General features: G+C 43.7%; 1 protein-coding gene across 2 annotated transcripts in view; it reads right to left on the reverse strand.

Moving 5' to 3' along the window:
* The window catches only part of PDZD2 (PDZ domain containing 2), a 454,029-nt gene that overhangs the window by 11,243 nt on the left and 426,877 nt on the right, over nucleotides 1-15,909 (reverse strand). For both annotated transcript variants that reach the window (XM_082251798.1, XM_082251799.1), the window contains exon 23: nucleotides 774-905. In XM_082251798.1, coding sequence (XP_082107924.1) covers nucleotides 774-905 — 132 coding nt within the window. The remainder of the gene's footprint in view (nucleotides 1-773; nucleotides 906-15,909) is intronic.

Below are 15,909 nucleotides of genomic sequence, written 5' to 3' on the forward strand. Positions count from 1 at the left end.
AACATAGGGGGTGGCATAGAGAACCATAGATACTAATCAGCAGCAAATCGATACCCACACATTGTGCAATTCCTTCCCAGAGTTTAGTAAGGGCATCTTTAAGATGTTGTCATATAAAAGGAATTCATGAAAATAATAATAATCTACTTCTAGTTTGCCTTTTCTGGTTCCTGCTTTTTCCCCATTATCAACATGCTAATTAATTATTTTTTTCATAAAACCTTTCAGTTTTCATTACATACCCCATTTTAGATACAATAATGTCATCACTAGGTCTATGTGCTTTTCTATGAAATTCAAGCAGATTATGGCTGGGAGGCATGGCAGGGCCTGCAAATAGGTTCCTGAAAACATCACAGCACCCTGCCTCAGTATTCCTTCCAAGAGCCCTCAGCCCTAATGCAAGCAGTGGATTGACTCCTGAGAGGACATAGCACATATCAAAATGCCATAATAGGTGAGAGGGCTGGCATCTTCAACCGGTCTTTCTTCTAGGTTCACGCGCTCCTACTATGCGATTGGTCGGAGCTGCGATGATGTCCTCGGTTCCGGCACTAAGCTCTGAAGTTCCAGCTAGGTATACTGGACTTTCAGAGCCCATGTGCCGGTGAGGTCACTGGCTGCACCCGGGTGAATATCTCCTAAATGGTTCACGTTTAGGAGATATTCATTTTAACTACAGGTAAGCCTTAATTTAGGCTTATCTGTAGGTAAAAATCACAAAGGCTTTACTACTGCTTTAAAAATGAAGTTACGAGTATATAATAATTTACCTTTAAAGATCCTTTTGATGAAGAGAGGCCGGTCTCCGTATATAGAAGCCTTCCCACCATCCAGACTGAAGCCCAGCCCGGCAGATGTCTTGTGAAGTTCCACGCACACGGCGTCCTGCAAATCCAAGTGTGCTGCAACAAAACATGAACATGTCATTAGAGGCCATTGTGTACCGCCACCGCTGTCTGCTACGCCTTCTGTAAAACACCTTTATAGGACACTTTTATGGCTTCCTCTAATTACAGAGCGGAACCATAATCTACATTGTTTTATTACTGTGCCTGAGATGAGGAGGAGATAATGAACAGAGATGATACATTCACAATGTGACAGATCCATCCATCACAACACGACCAGAAAATTATTGTTCAATCATTTCTCGGGATTTCCTTGAACCAAAGTGTCCAGGGACAAATCCTCCAAACCTGGAGATGCCCCGAAAAGCAGTCATCATATAAAGCATGGATCCTCAAACTACGGCCCTCCAGCTGTTGCGGAACTACACATCCCATGAGGCATTGTGAAACTCAGACATTCACAGACATGACTAGGCATGATGGGAATTGTAGTTCCTGAACAACTGGAGGGCCATAGTTTGAAGACCCCTGAAAAAGTATAAGTGGTACGGGGTCTTTATCTTTTGTCACCTGTAGGAAGGAAACCTGAGAAATATGTATGCTGGCTCTGCTGATCGTTCCTTCTTTTGCTCGACCCTCATGCTGATCCTATGGCTTCAATACTCTACCAAGAACTGAGGAACAATCCCTGATTTCTGCCTAGCTAACATACAGTAGGTAGTGGCATAGGGAACCAGGGCTGCCACAGACAGCAAAAAGATACCCACGCACTGTTACTTTCAATACTTATCTTTCTTTTTGCTGATGCTTTGGCTTTAATAATCTACCAAGAACTGTAGAACAATACCAGATTTAGTTTCAAATCAGTTCTGATTTCACTAGCTGCATGCTTGTTGAGAGTCATGACCTGGGATGTATTGATGTTCGAGACAACCAAACAAGTAGAGATTAAGGAGGGGGGGGGGGACAGAAGTCATGGCAACCTACATAGTTACAGAAGACAGGTATTCTTTAAAAATTAGATTTTTGTGCTCAACGAAAGATCCATTCCTCGAAGTTCATCGACAGATACAGCGCACCATTACTCCTGACTATAGGGTTATGTCGCCTTCTGCAGGAGTAGGACTAGGCAGAGCAAAAAACTTGGCTATGCCCATGGGCCATCTCCAGCTGGTATATAGCCCCCTCTCTGCTATAGTCCTACTCCTGCAGAATGCGATATAAGGCTATAGTCAGGAGTAATGGAGCGCTGTCCATCGATGAACTAAAGAGAAATGTTTAACCGCTTGCTCACCCCCCCCATAGCACATTTACTGCTACAGGGTGGCTGTGCTGCGCAGGATCACACATATACATATATATGATCCCGTACTTCCGGGTATTTGGCCGAGTGCGCGCTGTCGGTGGCTCGCTCCCGCTGGGATTATACACATCGGCAGCTGATCAGCTGGTCCTGCAGACCCGATCTCTGCTGGTACTCGCTGTACACAAGCAGAACAGTGATCTGCCTATGTAAACAAGGCAGATTGCCGTTCTGTCAGTATAGAAGGCATGGATCCCGTGTTCCTGCAAAGCATTAACAGATCCATGCCTTCCAATAGATCACCAGCTAGGCTTAAGGATGAACCCTTTGATCGCCAGTTAACCCCTTCCCAGCCAGTGTCATTAGTACAGTGACAGTGCATATTTTTAGCATTGATCCCTGTATTGGTGTCACTGATTCCCAAAAAAGTGTCAAACGTGTAAGTTTGTGTGTGTCTGATTTGTCCGCCGTAATATTGCAGTCCCGCTATAAGTCGCTGATTGCTACCATTACTCGTAAAAAAATAATAAAAATTCCATAAAAATATCCCATAGTTTGTAGACGCTATAACTTTTGCGCAAACCAATATATGCTTATTGGGACTTTTTTGTACCAAAAATATGTAGCAGAATACATATTGGCCTAAATTTATAAAGAAATTTGATTTTTTACATTTTTTTTATTGGATAGGTTATAGAGTAGAAAGTAAAAAAATATATATATTTTTTTTAACCACTCTACCACCGGAGGATTTTGCTGTCTTACGTCCAGGCCACTTTTTGCGATTCGGCACTGTGCGAATTTAACTGACAATTGCGTGGTCATGCAACGCCGTACCCAAACGAAATTTGCATCCTTTTTTTTCCCCACAAACAGAGCTTTCTTTTAGTGTTATTTGATCACCTGTGCGATTTTTACTTTTTGCGCTATAAACAAAAAAAGAGCGAAAATTTTGAAAAAACAACAATATTTTTCACATTTCTTTATATGAAATTCCCCCCCCCCCCAAAAAATGTAAAAATCTACATTTTTTATCATTTTTGGCCAAGTTGTTTTCTGCTACATATTTTTGGTAAAAAAAAAAAATCGCAATAAGCGGATTTTGATTGGTTTGCGCAAAAGTTATTGCATTTACTAAGGGAAAGATTTCTGTCATTTTTGGTGTTTTTTTTTTTTTAACGAGTAATGGCGGCGATCTGCGATTTTTTTTGCGGGACTGCGACATTGCGGTGGACAGATTGGACCCTTGACTGACATTTTTGACACTTTTGGGGGTACCAGTGACATTACTGCAGTAATCAGTGCTATATATATATGCACTGTTACTGTAAAAATGACACTGGCAGGGAAGGGGTTAATTTTATTGCTGAGGAAGGGGTAATGTATGCCTGGTGCTTACTGACGTGTGTGGGGGAGGTGACTGAGTGACACAGGGACAGATCGCAGGTTCAGCTATGCTGAACCCTGCAATCTGACCCTGCCGAGAGAGGGGAATGTCTGGTGACGTAGACCTACGTCGCCAGATGATAACGAACCACTTTGCTGCAGTACAGTCAACGTGACTGGTCGGCAAGTGGTTAAAAATTATCTGTCTTTTTCTGTTTATAGTGCAAAAAAAAAAAAAAGCAGTGGTGATCAAATACCACCAAAAGAAAGCTCTATTTGCGGGGAAAAAAAGGACAAATTTTATTTGGGTACAGCCTTGCACAACCGTGCAATTTTCAATAAAAGTAGGGCAGTGCTGTATTACAAAAAATGGCCTGGTCTTGAAGGGGGGTAAAGCTTCTGGAGCTGAAGTGGTTAATCGAATGCTGTCATTTTAGCATCCAAAAGCAAGCTCCTATGAGATATAAAGAATACTACTGCAGTATTCGAAAAATGTAGCCAAAAGATTTGGGCAAAGCTCCGATACTTCCTGGCAGTGCCGAAGTTTGCCTTCTACACATTCCTATTGGCTAGTGAGATAGTCCACTATAGGGGATGAGCCAATAGGAATGTATCAGGGGAAGGAAGGGATAGATGAAGCTTTAACACTGTCAAAAAGCCCAATCAGATCCGACTGGCTAAGGGGAAGATTGGGGTCACTGAAAGCCTCTGCCTGTCTGTGCAGGCACTTCTAGAAGTCTGCTCTTCATACCCTCCAGCCCCTTGCCTAGTTTTAAAGAGGCACCTTAGTTCTCAAATATCAATCGCTTCAATCGCTTTCTTTTATACAAAACTATTCCAATATAGAAATAAATGAAGTTGATTCTACATTACAGTATAAACGGTTAATAACCAAGGTAAATGGAAATGTTACTAGACCATATTAGATTTCATTTCACCATACTCAGCAAGAAAGATGAAATCTGATTGGACACTGCTGGCATTTTGCACAGCAAGAACATTCCCAGAATACTGACAAGGGCAGGCCAAGTTATACTAATAGCGTGCAGATTAGTTATTAATTCAAAACACGGTGTATCGATTCGAGAGGGAGACTGAAGGGTTCTACATAAAAAAAAAAAAAAAAATTCAATTAATTTTAATCTTACACAATAGCTCCAGGATTGTCTATCTCTGGGAGACCTACCTCCCACTAACGGCTCCCATCTGTGCTCCCAGGACGATGGAAACCAGAGAACTCATGGAAGTTTTACATAAAAATAATCCTATTTTTCAGGAATTTACAGGGAGATGGAACACACTGCATTACTGATCCTCTGGCTGCAATTCATGGAAATTCCAGCATCAATCCTTTAGATGTGGGAGAAAATGAAAGAATACAATTTTTTTATTTGAGATCATTATTTGAAACTTTAAAAACATTATTTAATAATGACCGCTATTTGCACCTTTATTGTCAGGAACGTCACGCACGTCTAGTATAGGCTCTTTTAGCAGAGTTTTGTGTGTTTATATGAAATATACTTTTGGTAAAGGGGCCATGGAGGTAAATAATGGGATTTTTGACTTACCGTAAAATCAATTTTCCTGATCTTCTTAACCATTGGGTTATATTGCCCCCTACAGGAGTAGGAAACTAGGCAGAAAAAAAGTCTGGCTACACCTATGTGCAGTCCCAGGGGGTATACTCCCTCTCTCTGCTATAGGCACTCAGTTTTGTTACAAGCAGTGTCAGAAGAATTACAACTTCACAGAGGAGTGGGTGCTGTGTCCGTCAATGAACCTCAGAGAAATGTATTTTATGGTAAGTCAAAATCCCATTTTAGCTTTCGCTCATTGACGGACACAATGTTAACATGAGGGGTTGGAACAGCGAAAAATAAATTTCCAAGGCTAACTATAGCTAACCAGGTAAACAGGAGCTCAATCAAAACAACTGGAGCTCACCTGAAAAACAGCAGCCTGCAAAACCTTGTGGCCAAAGGAAGCATCCACAGATGCACACACATCCACTTTATAGAACTTTGTGAAAGGGTGCACTGATGACCAGGTGGCCACCTTGACGCCTGATGACGGAAGGCCCAAGAGGAACTGAGCGCCCGAGTAGAGTGCGCCTTGACAGGGAAAGGAGGAACCTGAGCCTTGATGGAATAGGCCTGAATCACCATCTGTCTGATCCATCTGGAAATGGTCGCAGGGGAAGGGGGCAACCCTTTCCGAGGTCCACCCATAAGCACAAATAGGGAGTCTGATTTCCTAAAAGACTCCATAGCTGCAAGGTACACCCTATTTGCCCACACCATGTCCAAGGCATGCTAAGCTATTTCCTTCAAATATTTTGGCCTGGGACACAGGGAAGGCCACACAATGTCAGGTCTTTATTGAAATGAAAATCAGAGACAACCTGAGGAAGGAACGACAGACAGGGGCGAAGAACCACCTTATCACTGTGAACCACCAAGTTAGGTAAACAACAGGGTAACACCGCCAATTCCGACACCCTGCGCGCAGAGGTGAAAGCCATCAAAAAGGCCACCTTCTGGGACAGCGTAAGGAGGGGAATCTCCCAAAGATTCTGGAGGACTGAAAGCACAAAATTGAGGACCTAAGGAGGCATCAGAGACTGAACTGGAGGGGTCAAGTGCCCAACTCCCTGAAGAAAAGTATGCACCAAGGACTATGTTGCCAAGGGCCGTCGAAAGAAGACCACTAGGGCCGACACCTGACCCTTGATAGTACTCAAGGCCAGTTTCTGCTTAATCTGCCATTAAAGGAAGGTCAAGATCCGAGCTACCAATAAAAGAGCGAGGATGAACCCCAAGAGACTAAGGTTTAAATAAGGTTAAATCAAAACCCCCTTAACAAATGCAACCCACCTTTGGCCACTTTGGTCAAAGGTTAAAAAAAGTCCTAATTGACTCATCCTTCTTTCCACGTGCCGGTGTAGGCCTTCATGTCCTCTTCGGTCTTTTAGTGCCAGTCCTCTTCTAGGTAGTAAACAAAGCAACGCTGCTTCGGGTCAGTATGCTCACCAGGATCCTAAAAACCAGCTCGTGACGCTGAACAGTATGAATAAGGAGAAATTCGGGCGGTTACACTCCAAAATAGATGCATTTTTATTGATAGGTAGAAAACGGCTACCAAGCCCTGTGAGGGAATAAAGGAAAGTCAATGTGTGATGCATGATTAAGCACTAGAGCAGTACAAATTGTGCTGACTTTCTTCTGTTCCCCCCATGTATGTAATGGCAAGTGGTGGTGGGGTGTTCTAGAGGGTCTATTGTTGCTGGCTGCTGGATAATCTATTGTCTCTGGGTGGGGGATCTGTTGGTGCTGGGGAGGTCTAATGTTTCTGGGGGGGGGGGGGTCAATTGTTGCTGTAAGAGATCTACTGTTGAGGAAGGCTGGCTGATGGAGGGTCTATTGATGTGTTTGCTGAGAGATCTAATGATGCTGGCGGCGGTCTATTATTATTGGGGGGGGGGGGAAGTATTTTGTTTTGGGGGGGTCTTTTGTTGCTGGCTTTTGGGGATCTATTTCACTGCTTTTCTTATTACCAACTTTAATACAAATTACTTAGCAACACAAAATTATACTTTGTTCTGCATTTTCTAAAATGGGTGGTACTGAGGAGGTGGGGAGGGGGTGGAAACAAAGGAAAGTGCTTGGAGGTGTGTATTGGAGTGAGACAATAGGTGACTCAGAAGGGGGAAGTACCTGCACTTATTCTTAAGTATAAAGAGGGCTTTTTTTCTCATCAATAAAGATGGTCGTATGTCGGAGAAAAGCCGCCTGGATTTTTGCCACACCCCCAACATCATTCAGCCCTCTTCCTGAGTGCCCATGCAAGTAAATATAAAAATATTCCTATAAAGTTAAGCTTAAAGCAAAATTGAAACCCATGTCCTAATACACGAATCCCCCTTTCCACACTCCAGTGCTGCCATCCGTATCCTTCTCCTAGTGACGGTCCTCTTGTAGGATAAATGACACCCATTATCATTCAACCCTCTTCTTGTGAACCCAGGTTGTCAATGACACACCCTGTGGAGGTGCACCATAACACAAGCCTGGGCCCACAATGGAATGCTCAACTCCAATTTATGCAGGAGAAAGGAGTGCCAATTAGGATCAAAGGGGACTCTGACCTAGTTAAAGACACCTTTACTAACAGAAGCAGGTAAGTGGTGTGAGGAGAGGGAGGAGGGGCTTGTTTAGGTTGAACTAAAAGCAGTATTATAAAACTAAGGCAAGCCATAGAGGACTCCATGGGTGGAAGGAAAGAGAATCGCTCAATTCACCCATTAACATAGCCAGTGTTTATGGGGGGGGATCCCTCCCAGTGTTTATAGGGGGAATCCCTCCCACAGCTCTATTGTGTTCTGCCAGCAGGAAGGTCGGCAGAACACAATGATTATTGCTGGTGGCTGTAGCCGCCAGCAGTAATCACATGTAAAAAATCCGGCTGGCTGGTTGTACTGAAGTGGATCGATGGATTGACTTGGGTAAATCCAGCCTGCCCATAGATAGATCGAATCTCCATTGGTCCCTGCTGAACCAGCCAAGATTTGATCCATCTATGGCCAGCTTTAGTTGAAGTAAAATACCTTTAGCAAAAATCCCCTTGACTATGTTGGTCAAAAAAGTTCCCAATAGACTAATTATCCTTTCCACATTCCAGTGCTGCCCTTTAGTGCTGATCCTCCAAGTTCAATGGCACCCAACATCAGGCTGTTGATGACAAACCTTTATGGGTGCCCCCATAACATGGGCTGGGCTTACAATGGAACACCAGTCAGTAAAGGTGCCCCCATAACATGGCTTGGGCTTACAATGGAACACCAGCCGGTAAAAGGTCTCATGCACACTGGACGTTTATTCCCGATGATTGAGACTCCAGGGTTTAGGACTGGGTGGAAGGCACAAGTATATCATCTAGCCCAGGGGTCTGCAACCTTTAAGACACAAAGAGCCACTTGGACCCGTTTCCCAAGGGAAAAAAAAACTGGGAGCCGCAAAACCTACAAAAACCTACCGGGGGGTCGAAAACGGGGACGTAATTAGAAATCACAGAGCCCCATAGCAAAATTTGCTATGCCCAATGATCCTACCACAATGCAGAGACCAGCGTACATGCCCCTCTCAATGCAGTGACCAGCATACATGCCCCTTCCAATGTAGTGACCAGTGTACATGCCCCTTTCAATGTAGTGACCAGTGTACATGCCCCTTTCAATGTAGTGATTAGAATACATGCCCCTTTCAATGTAGTGACCAGTGTACATGCCCCTTTCAATGTAGTGACCAGAATACATGCCCCTTTCAATGTAGTGACCAGCATACATGCCCCTTTCAATGTAGTGACCAGCATACATGCCCCCTTACAATGTAGTGACCAGCGTGCATGCGTGCCCCCTTCAAAGCAGTGTGTGGGCCCCCCCCCCCCGAGGCATCACTTCACTTACCTCACACTGGTGCCTGGCATGCTGCTGCTGACGGGAGTCTGGACGGACGTCTTTTTTCTAACTGCATGCGCGCCGCTGCCCTCCTCTCTTACAGCGGGCGGGAAGGTGACGTCGGGACGGTGCGTGACTAACGCACGCACCACCCCCCACGCAACGTCACAACCAGGACAGCGCCACAGTGGGGAGTGTCGGGGCGCACAGTGCGCCTCCTCCCCTCGCTAGCATCCACCCCGGAGCCGCAGCAAAGGTTCAAAAGAGCCGCATGCGGCTCCGGAGCCGCGGGTTGCTGACCTATGATCTAGCCCCACTGCCGGTAGCCTGTAAAACTCAGAGACAGAGGGCTGCGGCTAGACAAGGTAATGAGTGCTACTAATGTTTAGTCCTGATGAAGGGGGAATTTTGTAACCCCCCCAAACCAGGATGGCTTTGTAACATTTTAAATTTGAAATTTCTGGTGTGGCATTTCAATCTCTGATTCTTTCAGAAGTAATAAAGGAACAACAAAACTGGTGCAGGAGATTATTAATGGATTACATCTAGAAATCGAGGCAACTCCATGTTTGGAAACCACGGAAGAATTTTTGTTTAGTCAGGAGTTCTTTAAGGACTCTTTCTACAAGGCCTCAGACACGAGACAATGGCCGTCTCAGCACATTACAGAGAACATTCCTGGCGGCGAGCTAAAGACTTCAACCTGTGTAAATATTATAGCACAAAGGGGAGCTCTGCCGGTGTGTGCCGAACCCCAGACTCTGGGCGTGTTACATAATTACACTTTAATGTACAGTACAAGAAGGAGCTTCCTGAGCTTTGTACACGCTGAACATCGTCTATTCTCCAACACCAACAAGAAAATGCATTAAGCTAAATCCATAGCCCGTCTGGGCCTCCCTCATAGGCCATTAGGGAGGGGGGAATTAGGTTAGATCTGTAGCAATTTATGAAGGATATGGAATACAGCCAGGCAGGTTGGAAGACTGCAAGAATGTTCAAGGCTTATGCAGATATATTTACTGTATTAAGAAGTATGGAATGGGATTGAGAATATTTAGATAAAGCCTTTTTTGAAAGGGTCAACAAAAACCAACAGCAAGGATGATCTTTTCAGTTAAGGATGTATCATTGCTTTCACAAAGATCGAGTTCTATATGTTTTATATTGAGCTGATGCTAAGTAATGTGTGCCTGTAACAGGGGGTACAGCATGTATTAGAAATTATCCAGATCACTGTACTCCCCCTGATAATGCCTTCATCTCTCTCCAATCTTTAATCAGACATCATTCAGGATCCCCATCTACATCCCGAACAGAGATGCTGGATCAGAGAGGAACATGTAAATCCAGAAGTCTATGCAGCTCTTGGCTTTGTCATAAATGTCTGACACATATCAACTGCTACTGCAACCTCTCCTGTAATTCACAATGTTGTAGTCTGATCACTGGGGAGAGAAGACTGAGGAAATGCTTCATCCTGCAGGCAGCAGACTGATGACATCATCTCAGCCTAGGCTACATCATATAGGAGATATCTCTGGTGAACACTGGGAGGAAGCCTTAGAGGCGGTGCGTTCATGCTCTATGAATGCATCAAATAGACCATCTCAATTATACATCTGGTTAAGGGTACACCCCACACACCATGGGTCTTTGTCCAGATCTTGCATGCCCAAAATGCTGTAGGGACACTGGGGATCTTATACATCTACTTTGGCGTTGCCCAAAACTTCACAGATACTGGGAATCAATATTGAGAATGGTTAATAGTGCTCTCTCTACTGCTTTACCTCTGTACCCCAAGACCTGCCTTCTAGGCATACTGGAAGAGGTGGTGCAGGATAATTACCTTAGGGAGGCAGCTAGCAGGGCACTGTTCCAGGCCCGCAGACTTATTCTGCTGCATTGGTTCTCACAAATGGTACAAACACTGCAGATGTGGATAGTCCAAATAGGCACAGTACTTGGGTATGAAAAATGTATGCGCATAGAGGTAACCCAGGCAAGTTTGAAAAAGTATGGGGGAATTGGTTGTCTGTATTGCAAAATGTAATCAGATATGACTTTATAGTTCCTTTTAGATGATATGGTATAATGTGCCACTCTGGAACATATTTTTTAGGTTTTCTGTGGTTTGTTGACTTTCTTTAATAAATATATACCGGATAAAAAAAAAAAAAGAGAGAGAAAATCAGTCTATTCCTCTTATCTACGCTAATATCTCCACTGTCGCTGTTTGTTTACAACAGTGCTGCCAAACAGTGACTTTATCTGATAGGATGAAGTTATTCAATCCAATCATTTTCAGTCTATTTTTATTTGAATTTTATTGAGCCGGTTGGTGGTGCTTGCAAAGTCAACCACAGCCTGGAATTCAGCAGGAATCAGCCAAAATTTGAGCCGTCTGAGGCTTTTGGTGTATAGGGAAATTAGGGCCAAGCATTCATACAAATGAAATATAATTAAAAAAAAAAAAAGATGAAGAGTGGGAACTCCTCCTAATAACCACAACAGGTGTGCAGTCCCAAAACCATAGGCATTGAGATCCCACCAACAGAGTCTGCAAAAAATGTAAGAAACTGTCGGGTGGTAAATGTATGATAGCCAGACTTTTTATTTTTCATTTTGGATAGCATAGGGAGAGACTAGAACCCATGTCTGCTTTTTTTTGCTTTCTGTGTCCCCGCAAGGTGAATTTACTCCTCTATTTGTACTGGTCAGTGGAGACAGAAAGCGCTGGAAAATCCAAACTTTTACAGCTGTCACCATAACAAGACTCAATGAGAAAAATGGGATGTAAGGGGAATCCCCATCCCTAGACATTTCCTCTCACTTCCTGTTGCATCTCCAGGTCAAGAAGGGACAGGTAGAGTAATCTCACCAATGGGACACACAGGAATAAAATTAAAGGATACGATGACCTTTGGGAACAGGTTACATGTTCCACCCAATTTTTTAATGCTGCTCCCACCCCTGTGGTTGCAGTAGCGGGAGAACTTCCACATACTAGCTGCCAGTTTGAAAACAGCGTGGCCGTTCAGGGCTTCATCCCCCCTCCATAGGGACGTGGCATTCATACACACAGCTCTGTATGAATGAACTACAAGCGCCCACATCCTTAGCGGCTGTCAGCTTGTAGTACTCAATAATCTACCATGGCGCAGTGGTAGTTCATTGAGTCTCCCTGTCAGCGAGTATCGGCTTACACGTACTGGGTGTACAGGGTGTATGGGTAAGCTGATACACTGACAGTGTGCAGAAGACCTGCATGGCATGCTGATCGTTGGTGCAATGCTTTTCAGGCTCCTACTACAAAAAATAAATGCACATTTTTTTTACCTGCAAAAAAATGTGCATTTATTTATTTCTTTTTTTAAAAGTAAGCTTATCCTTTAAAAGCTGACAGGGGTGTTAACCCTACTCCCTATACTATCAAGTACAAAAGAAAAATTGTGTTGGCTATACATACACTTAAAATAAAATCTTACTAGCAGGCAGGCTATTTATCGCAGAAAAGCCACACAATGTCTTTTCTGTAATAAAATCCACTTACCGGCTTGCCCACAGTCTTCTGTGGCATCTAAACGGAGCTGCACATGAACAGCTCAATTTACATCCCTGTTTGGTGGGATGACTGACTCCTGTGCATGCGCACAAGTCACATCCTTCATGTGCTGGCCAATGAACATGCCCGAAGACCAGCAACTGTAAGGAGACAGGGAGAAGATGCCAGTGCCAGCGAGGGACTCCTTGTATACTTAAGACCAGGGTTTCTCAACCAGGGTTCCATGGAACCCTAGGGTTCCTCCTGAGGTTGCTAGGGGTTCCTTGAGCAATGGGCAATTTCTGCCACTCAGATAGGTCCCCAATGACACCATTGTTCCTTTTAGCTATCTGTAAGGGGGTAATTCCTTCCAATGATGACAAGAGTAAGGAGCATTCTTCCCACTGACTGCCACACTAATGTGTCATCAGTTGTAGATTTTTAATTTTTAGCAGGGGTTCTCCGAGACCAGAAATTTATTTCAAGGGTTCCTCTGTGTTGAAAAGGTTGAGAAAGGCTGCTTTAGATCATGGCAAGGGAATCTTGGTTCTGGTGCAGCCAAGATAGGGGCGGACTCTGCACACCAGCCTCTACCTATAACTAAACTATCACTTTTGGGAGGACTGGCCTATTACCAGGGTTTGGAAGTGAGAAGTGTCTTTATGATTAGATAATCAAAGCCTGACAACACTCAGGCACCTTTCTTTCTCACAAGCACCTTACGGCTATGTATTCAGATGGACAATGCCATACAGTGGGGCTTGATAACTGAACTCAGATTTTCAGAGCTGTGCTGAAGATGTGAAACAGACAAACCGCTGAGATGTGTGTGCAAATACAACATATGGCCTCTAAAACTACATGTGAGGTCTGCAAAGAACACACTGCCCACTGCTACCTTCTAGATTAAATCTCATGCTAATCACTAACATATTTCAAAAACATTAGGCTGGGAAAGGCAATGATAGACAGCAAATTCAGCATCGGAGATTGGAATCCGAGAGGTATCCGAGGCTCCCTGATTAAGGGGCCCATTCACACTATGTTGTAGCAATGCATTTGCTTACCTCTGTTGAAGCACACTTCATTAACCACTTACTAACCATGCTATTGTAAAGAAATGGGGGGACTCAATTTTCTGGAACACCATTTATAAACATGCATGTGTGGCCAGTGCACTCCTTGAATGTCTGTGATTGGATTGTCATTAGACAGCTTGGATCACAGGCAAAATGCACATGGCCCTGTGCCTTGTGATAGCTGTGAACCAATCACAGCGATCGCAAGCGTAAACACAAAATGGAGTGGATTTACTAAAGGCAAATGGACTGTGGACTCTGCAAGAACAGTTGTTCCAGAGTAGTAGTAAATGAGGGGAAGTTATGCTGACTTTCATCATCCAATCATGTGCAAGAAAACTTTGCACGTGATTGAGTATTTTGCAAAAGTGAAGCTTCACCTCATTTACTAACCTCTGGAGCAACTGCGCTTGCAAAGTGACAGTCTATTTGCCTTTAGGAAATCAACCTCAATGTAAACAAACCCTGCCCTTCCACCAATCGTGATGACCCGACAACATGTCACTGTTAGCGCAACACTGTTCACAGCACCACCCATATACATCAAGGGGAAAACCAGCAAAAATAAACAAACAGCAACAATAAAAACTCCCAGAAATGAAATAGTCGGTGGACGCGACCCATTAAAGTTATTGGCGCTGCTCCACAACTGCCCTTGAACCACATGCTATTGATGTGGTTGTGGCACAGTGGTTCACCCTTGCCCAGGGTTAAACAGATTGTAAATTTAAATTTTTTTAATTTTACCTGCTCTGTGCAATTATTTTGCACAGAGCCGCACCAATCCTCCTCTGGGGCTCCCGGCCAGCTCTATCGACTCCTCCTCTATGTGCCACCATAGAAAGCTGCTTCCTTATGGTCGCACATGTGCGGGCTCAATCCTGAGATCATGAGTCCATTGACATACACAATGTGGTTTGGTCCTGCCCCCCTCTCCCTCGTCACTGGGTCCAGTGAGGAGACAGGGAGCAGTGCTCGAGATTGGGCTATGGTAAGTATCAGCAGGCCTGGGGTGGGGAGCTGACAATAGGTTTTTTACCTTAATGCGGAGAATGTGTTAAGGGAAAAAAAAAAAAACTTCAGCCTTTACAGCCACATTAAAAACAATGAGCAAACTGTCCTATGAAAAGCAATCTAACATGAATCCCTTATCAGAAGGGTGTCAAGGGCTTCCACACATGAAAACAACCCCTTAGAGGGGATTTACATCCACTTCCAAGAGTTTTCCTCTTTTTTCCTGTATCCAGAATAGGAAAAGAAGAGAAATCTCCCCAAAAGGACACAGACAACACAAAAAGACCCAACATCAGTTTTATCTATTCCTTACTCTGTCCTATCCAAAAAACAATAAAAAATGATACACATCATGCATTTAAACATGGTTTGCACAATACACTTTTTTTTTTTTTTTTTGTACAATGTATCTAAACTCCAAAACAAAAATGTAATATATTGCAGCTTACTAGTTCTAAGATGTAGTGGCTGCATTCATGTCCTTGTTTTTCAGCTGGTAATTTTGCAGGTAACACACTTCCTGTCCCTGGGAGGCAATGCTCATACATCCGCTGTATCTATGGAGGGAGCAGTGCTGCCACCCTAGGCTGTTCCCTATTCTGGGCTACAAACACATCCTCTCCTTTTTACCATTACATGGTGTAATGATCACCTGTACTAGACACAGAACGAGGCGGCCATGTTGTTCGATTTGCTTATAGGACGCCATGATAGTTTACAAAAGACCCTCACTCACACAGCTCCCTCCCCGAGCTAAATAATTCCTGGAATACAAAGAGTTCTCATGGTAACATCAAGAAGGAACATCTATCAAGTTTGAGAACCGATCACAACTGGCTCAGCTTCTGAACTCTGGTAACACAAAGGACATTGAATGCAAGTATTCTTATTTCCCAATCCTATCTTATTTCTCGAAATTGCTGAATTATGTCTCCATTTCTTTGAAACACTTTTTTCTGTAAATATTTTATTTGCACCAATTTTAACCTTTTTATTATTAAACCTTATTTTGAAAAGTGTTAATCTTGTCCCTAAGCTCTTAATGCAAACTAACAAAGAACCTGCCTCTTGAAGAGTGCTACTGTATAGAATAAATCCTCTGAACATTCCTGTCTGTGGTGACAGTGCGTGTTACAGATGATTATTCTAAAGTCATAATTGGTATTTCTAAAATTACGAGCGTCCGCTGGGCTAATAACGTAGCGGTGGTGGCAGTGAAAGGGTTAATTGCTTAATTAGCCTGGTGACAATCGCTCTCCGCCTGCTGGCATCTA

Source organism: Pelophylax lessonae, assembly GCF_965119305.1.
Source record: "Pelophylax lessonae genome assembly, chromosome: 1".
NCBI lineage: Eukaryota > Metazoa > Chordata > Amphibia > Anura > Ranidae > Pelophylax > Pelophylax lessonae.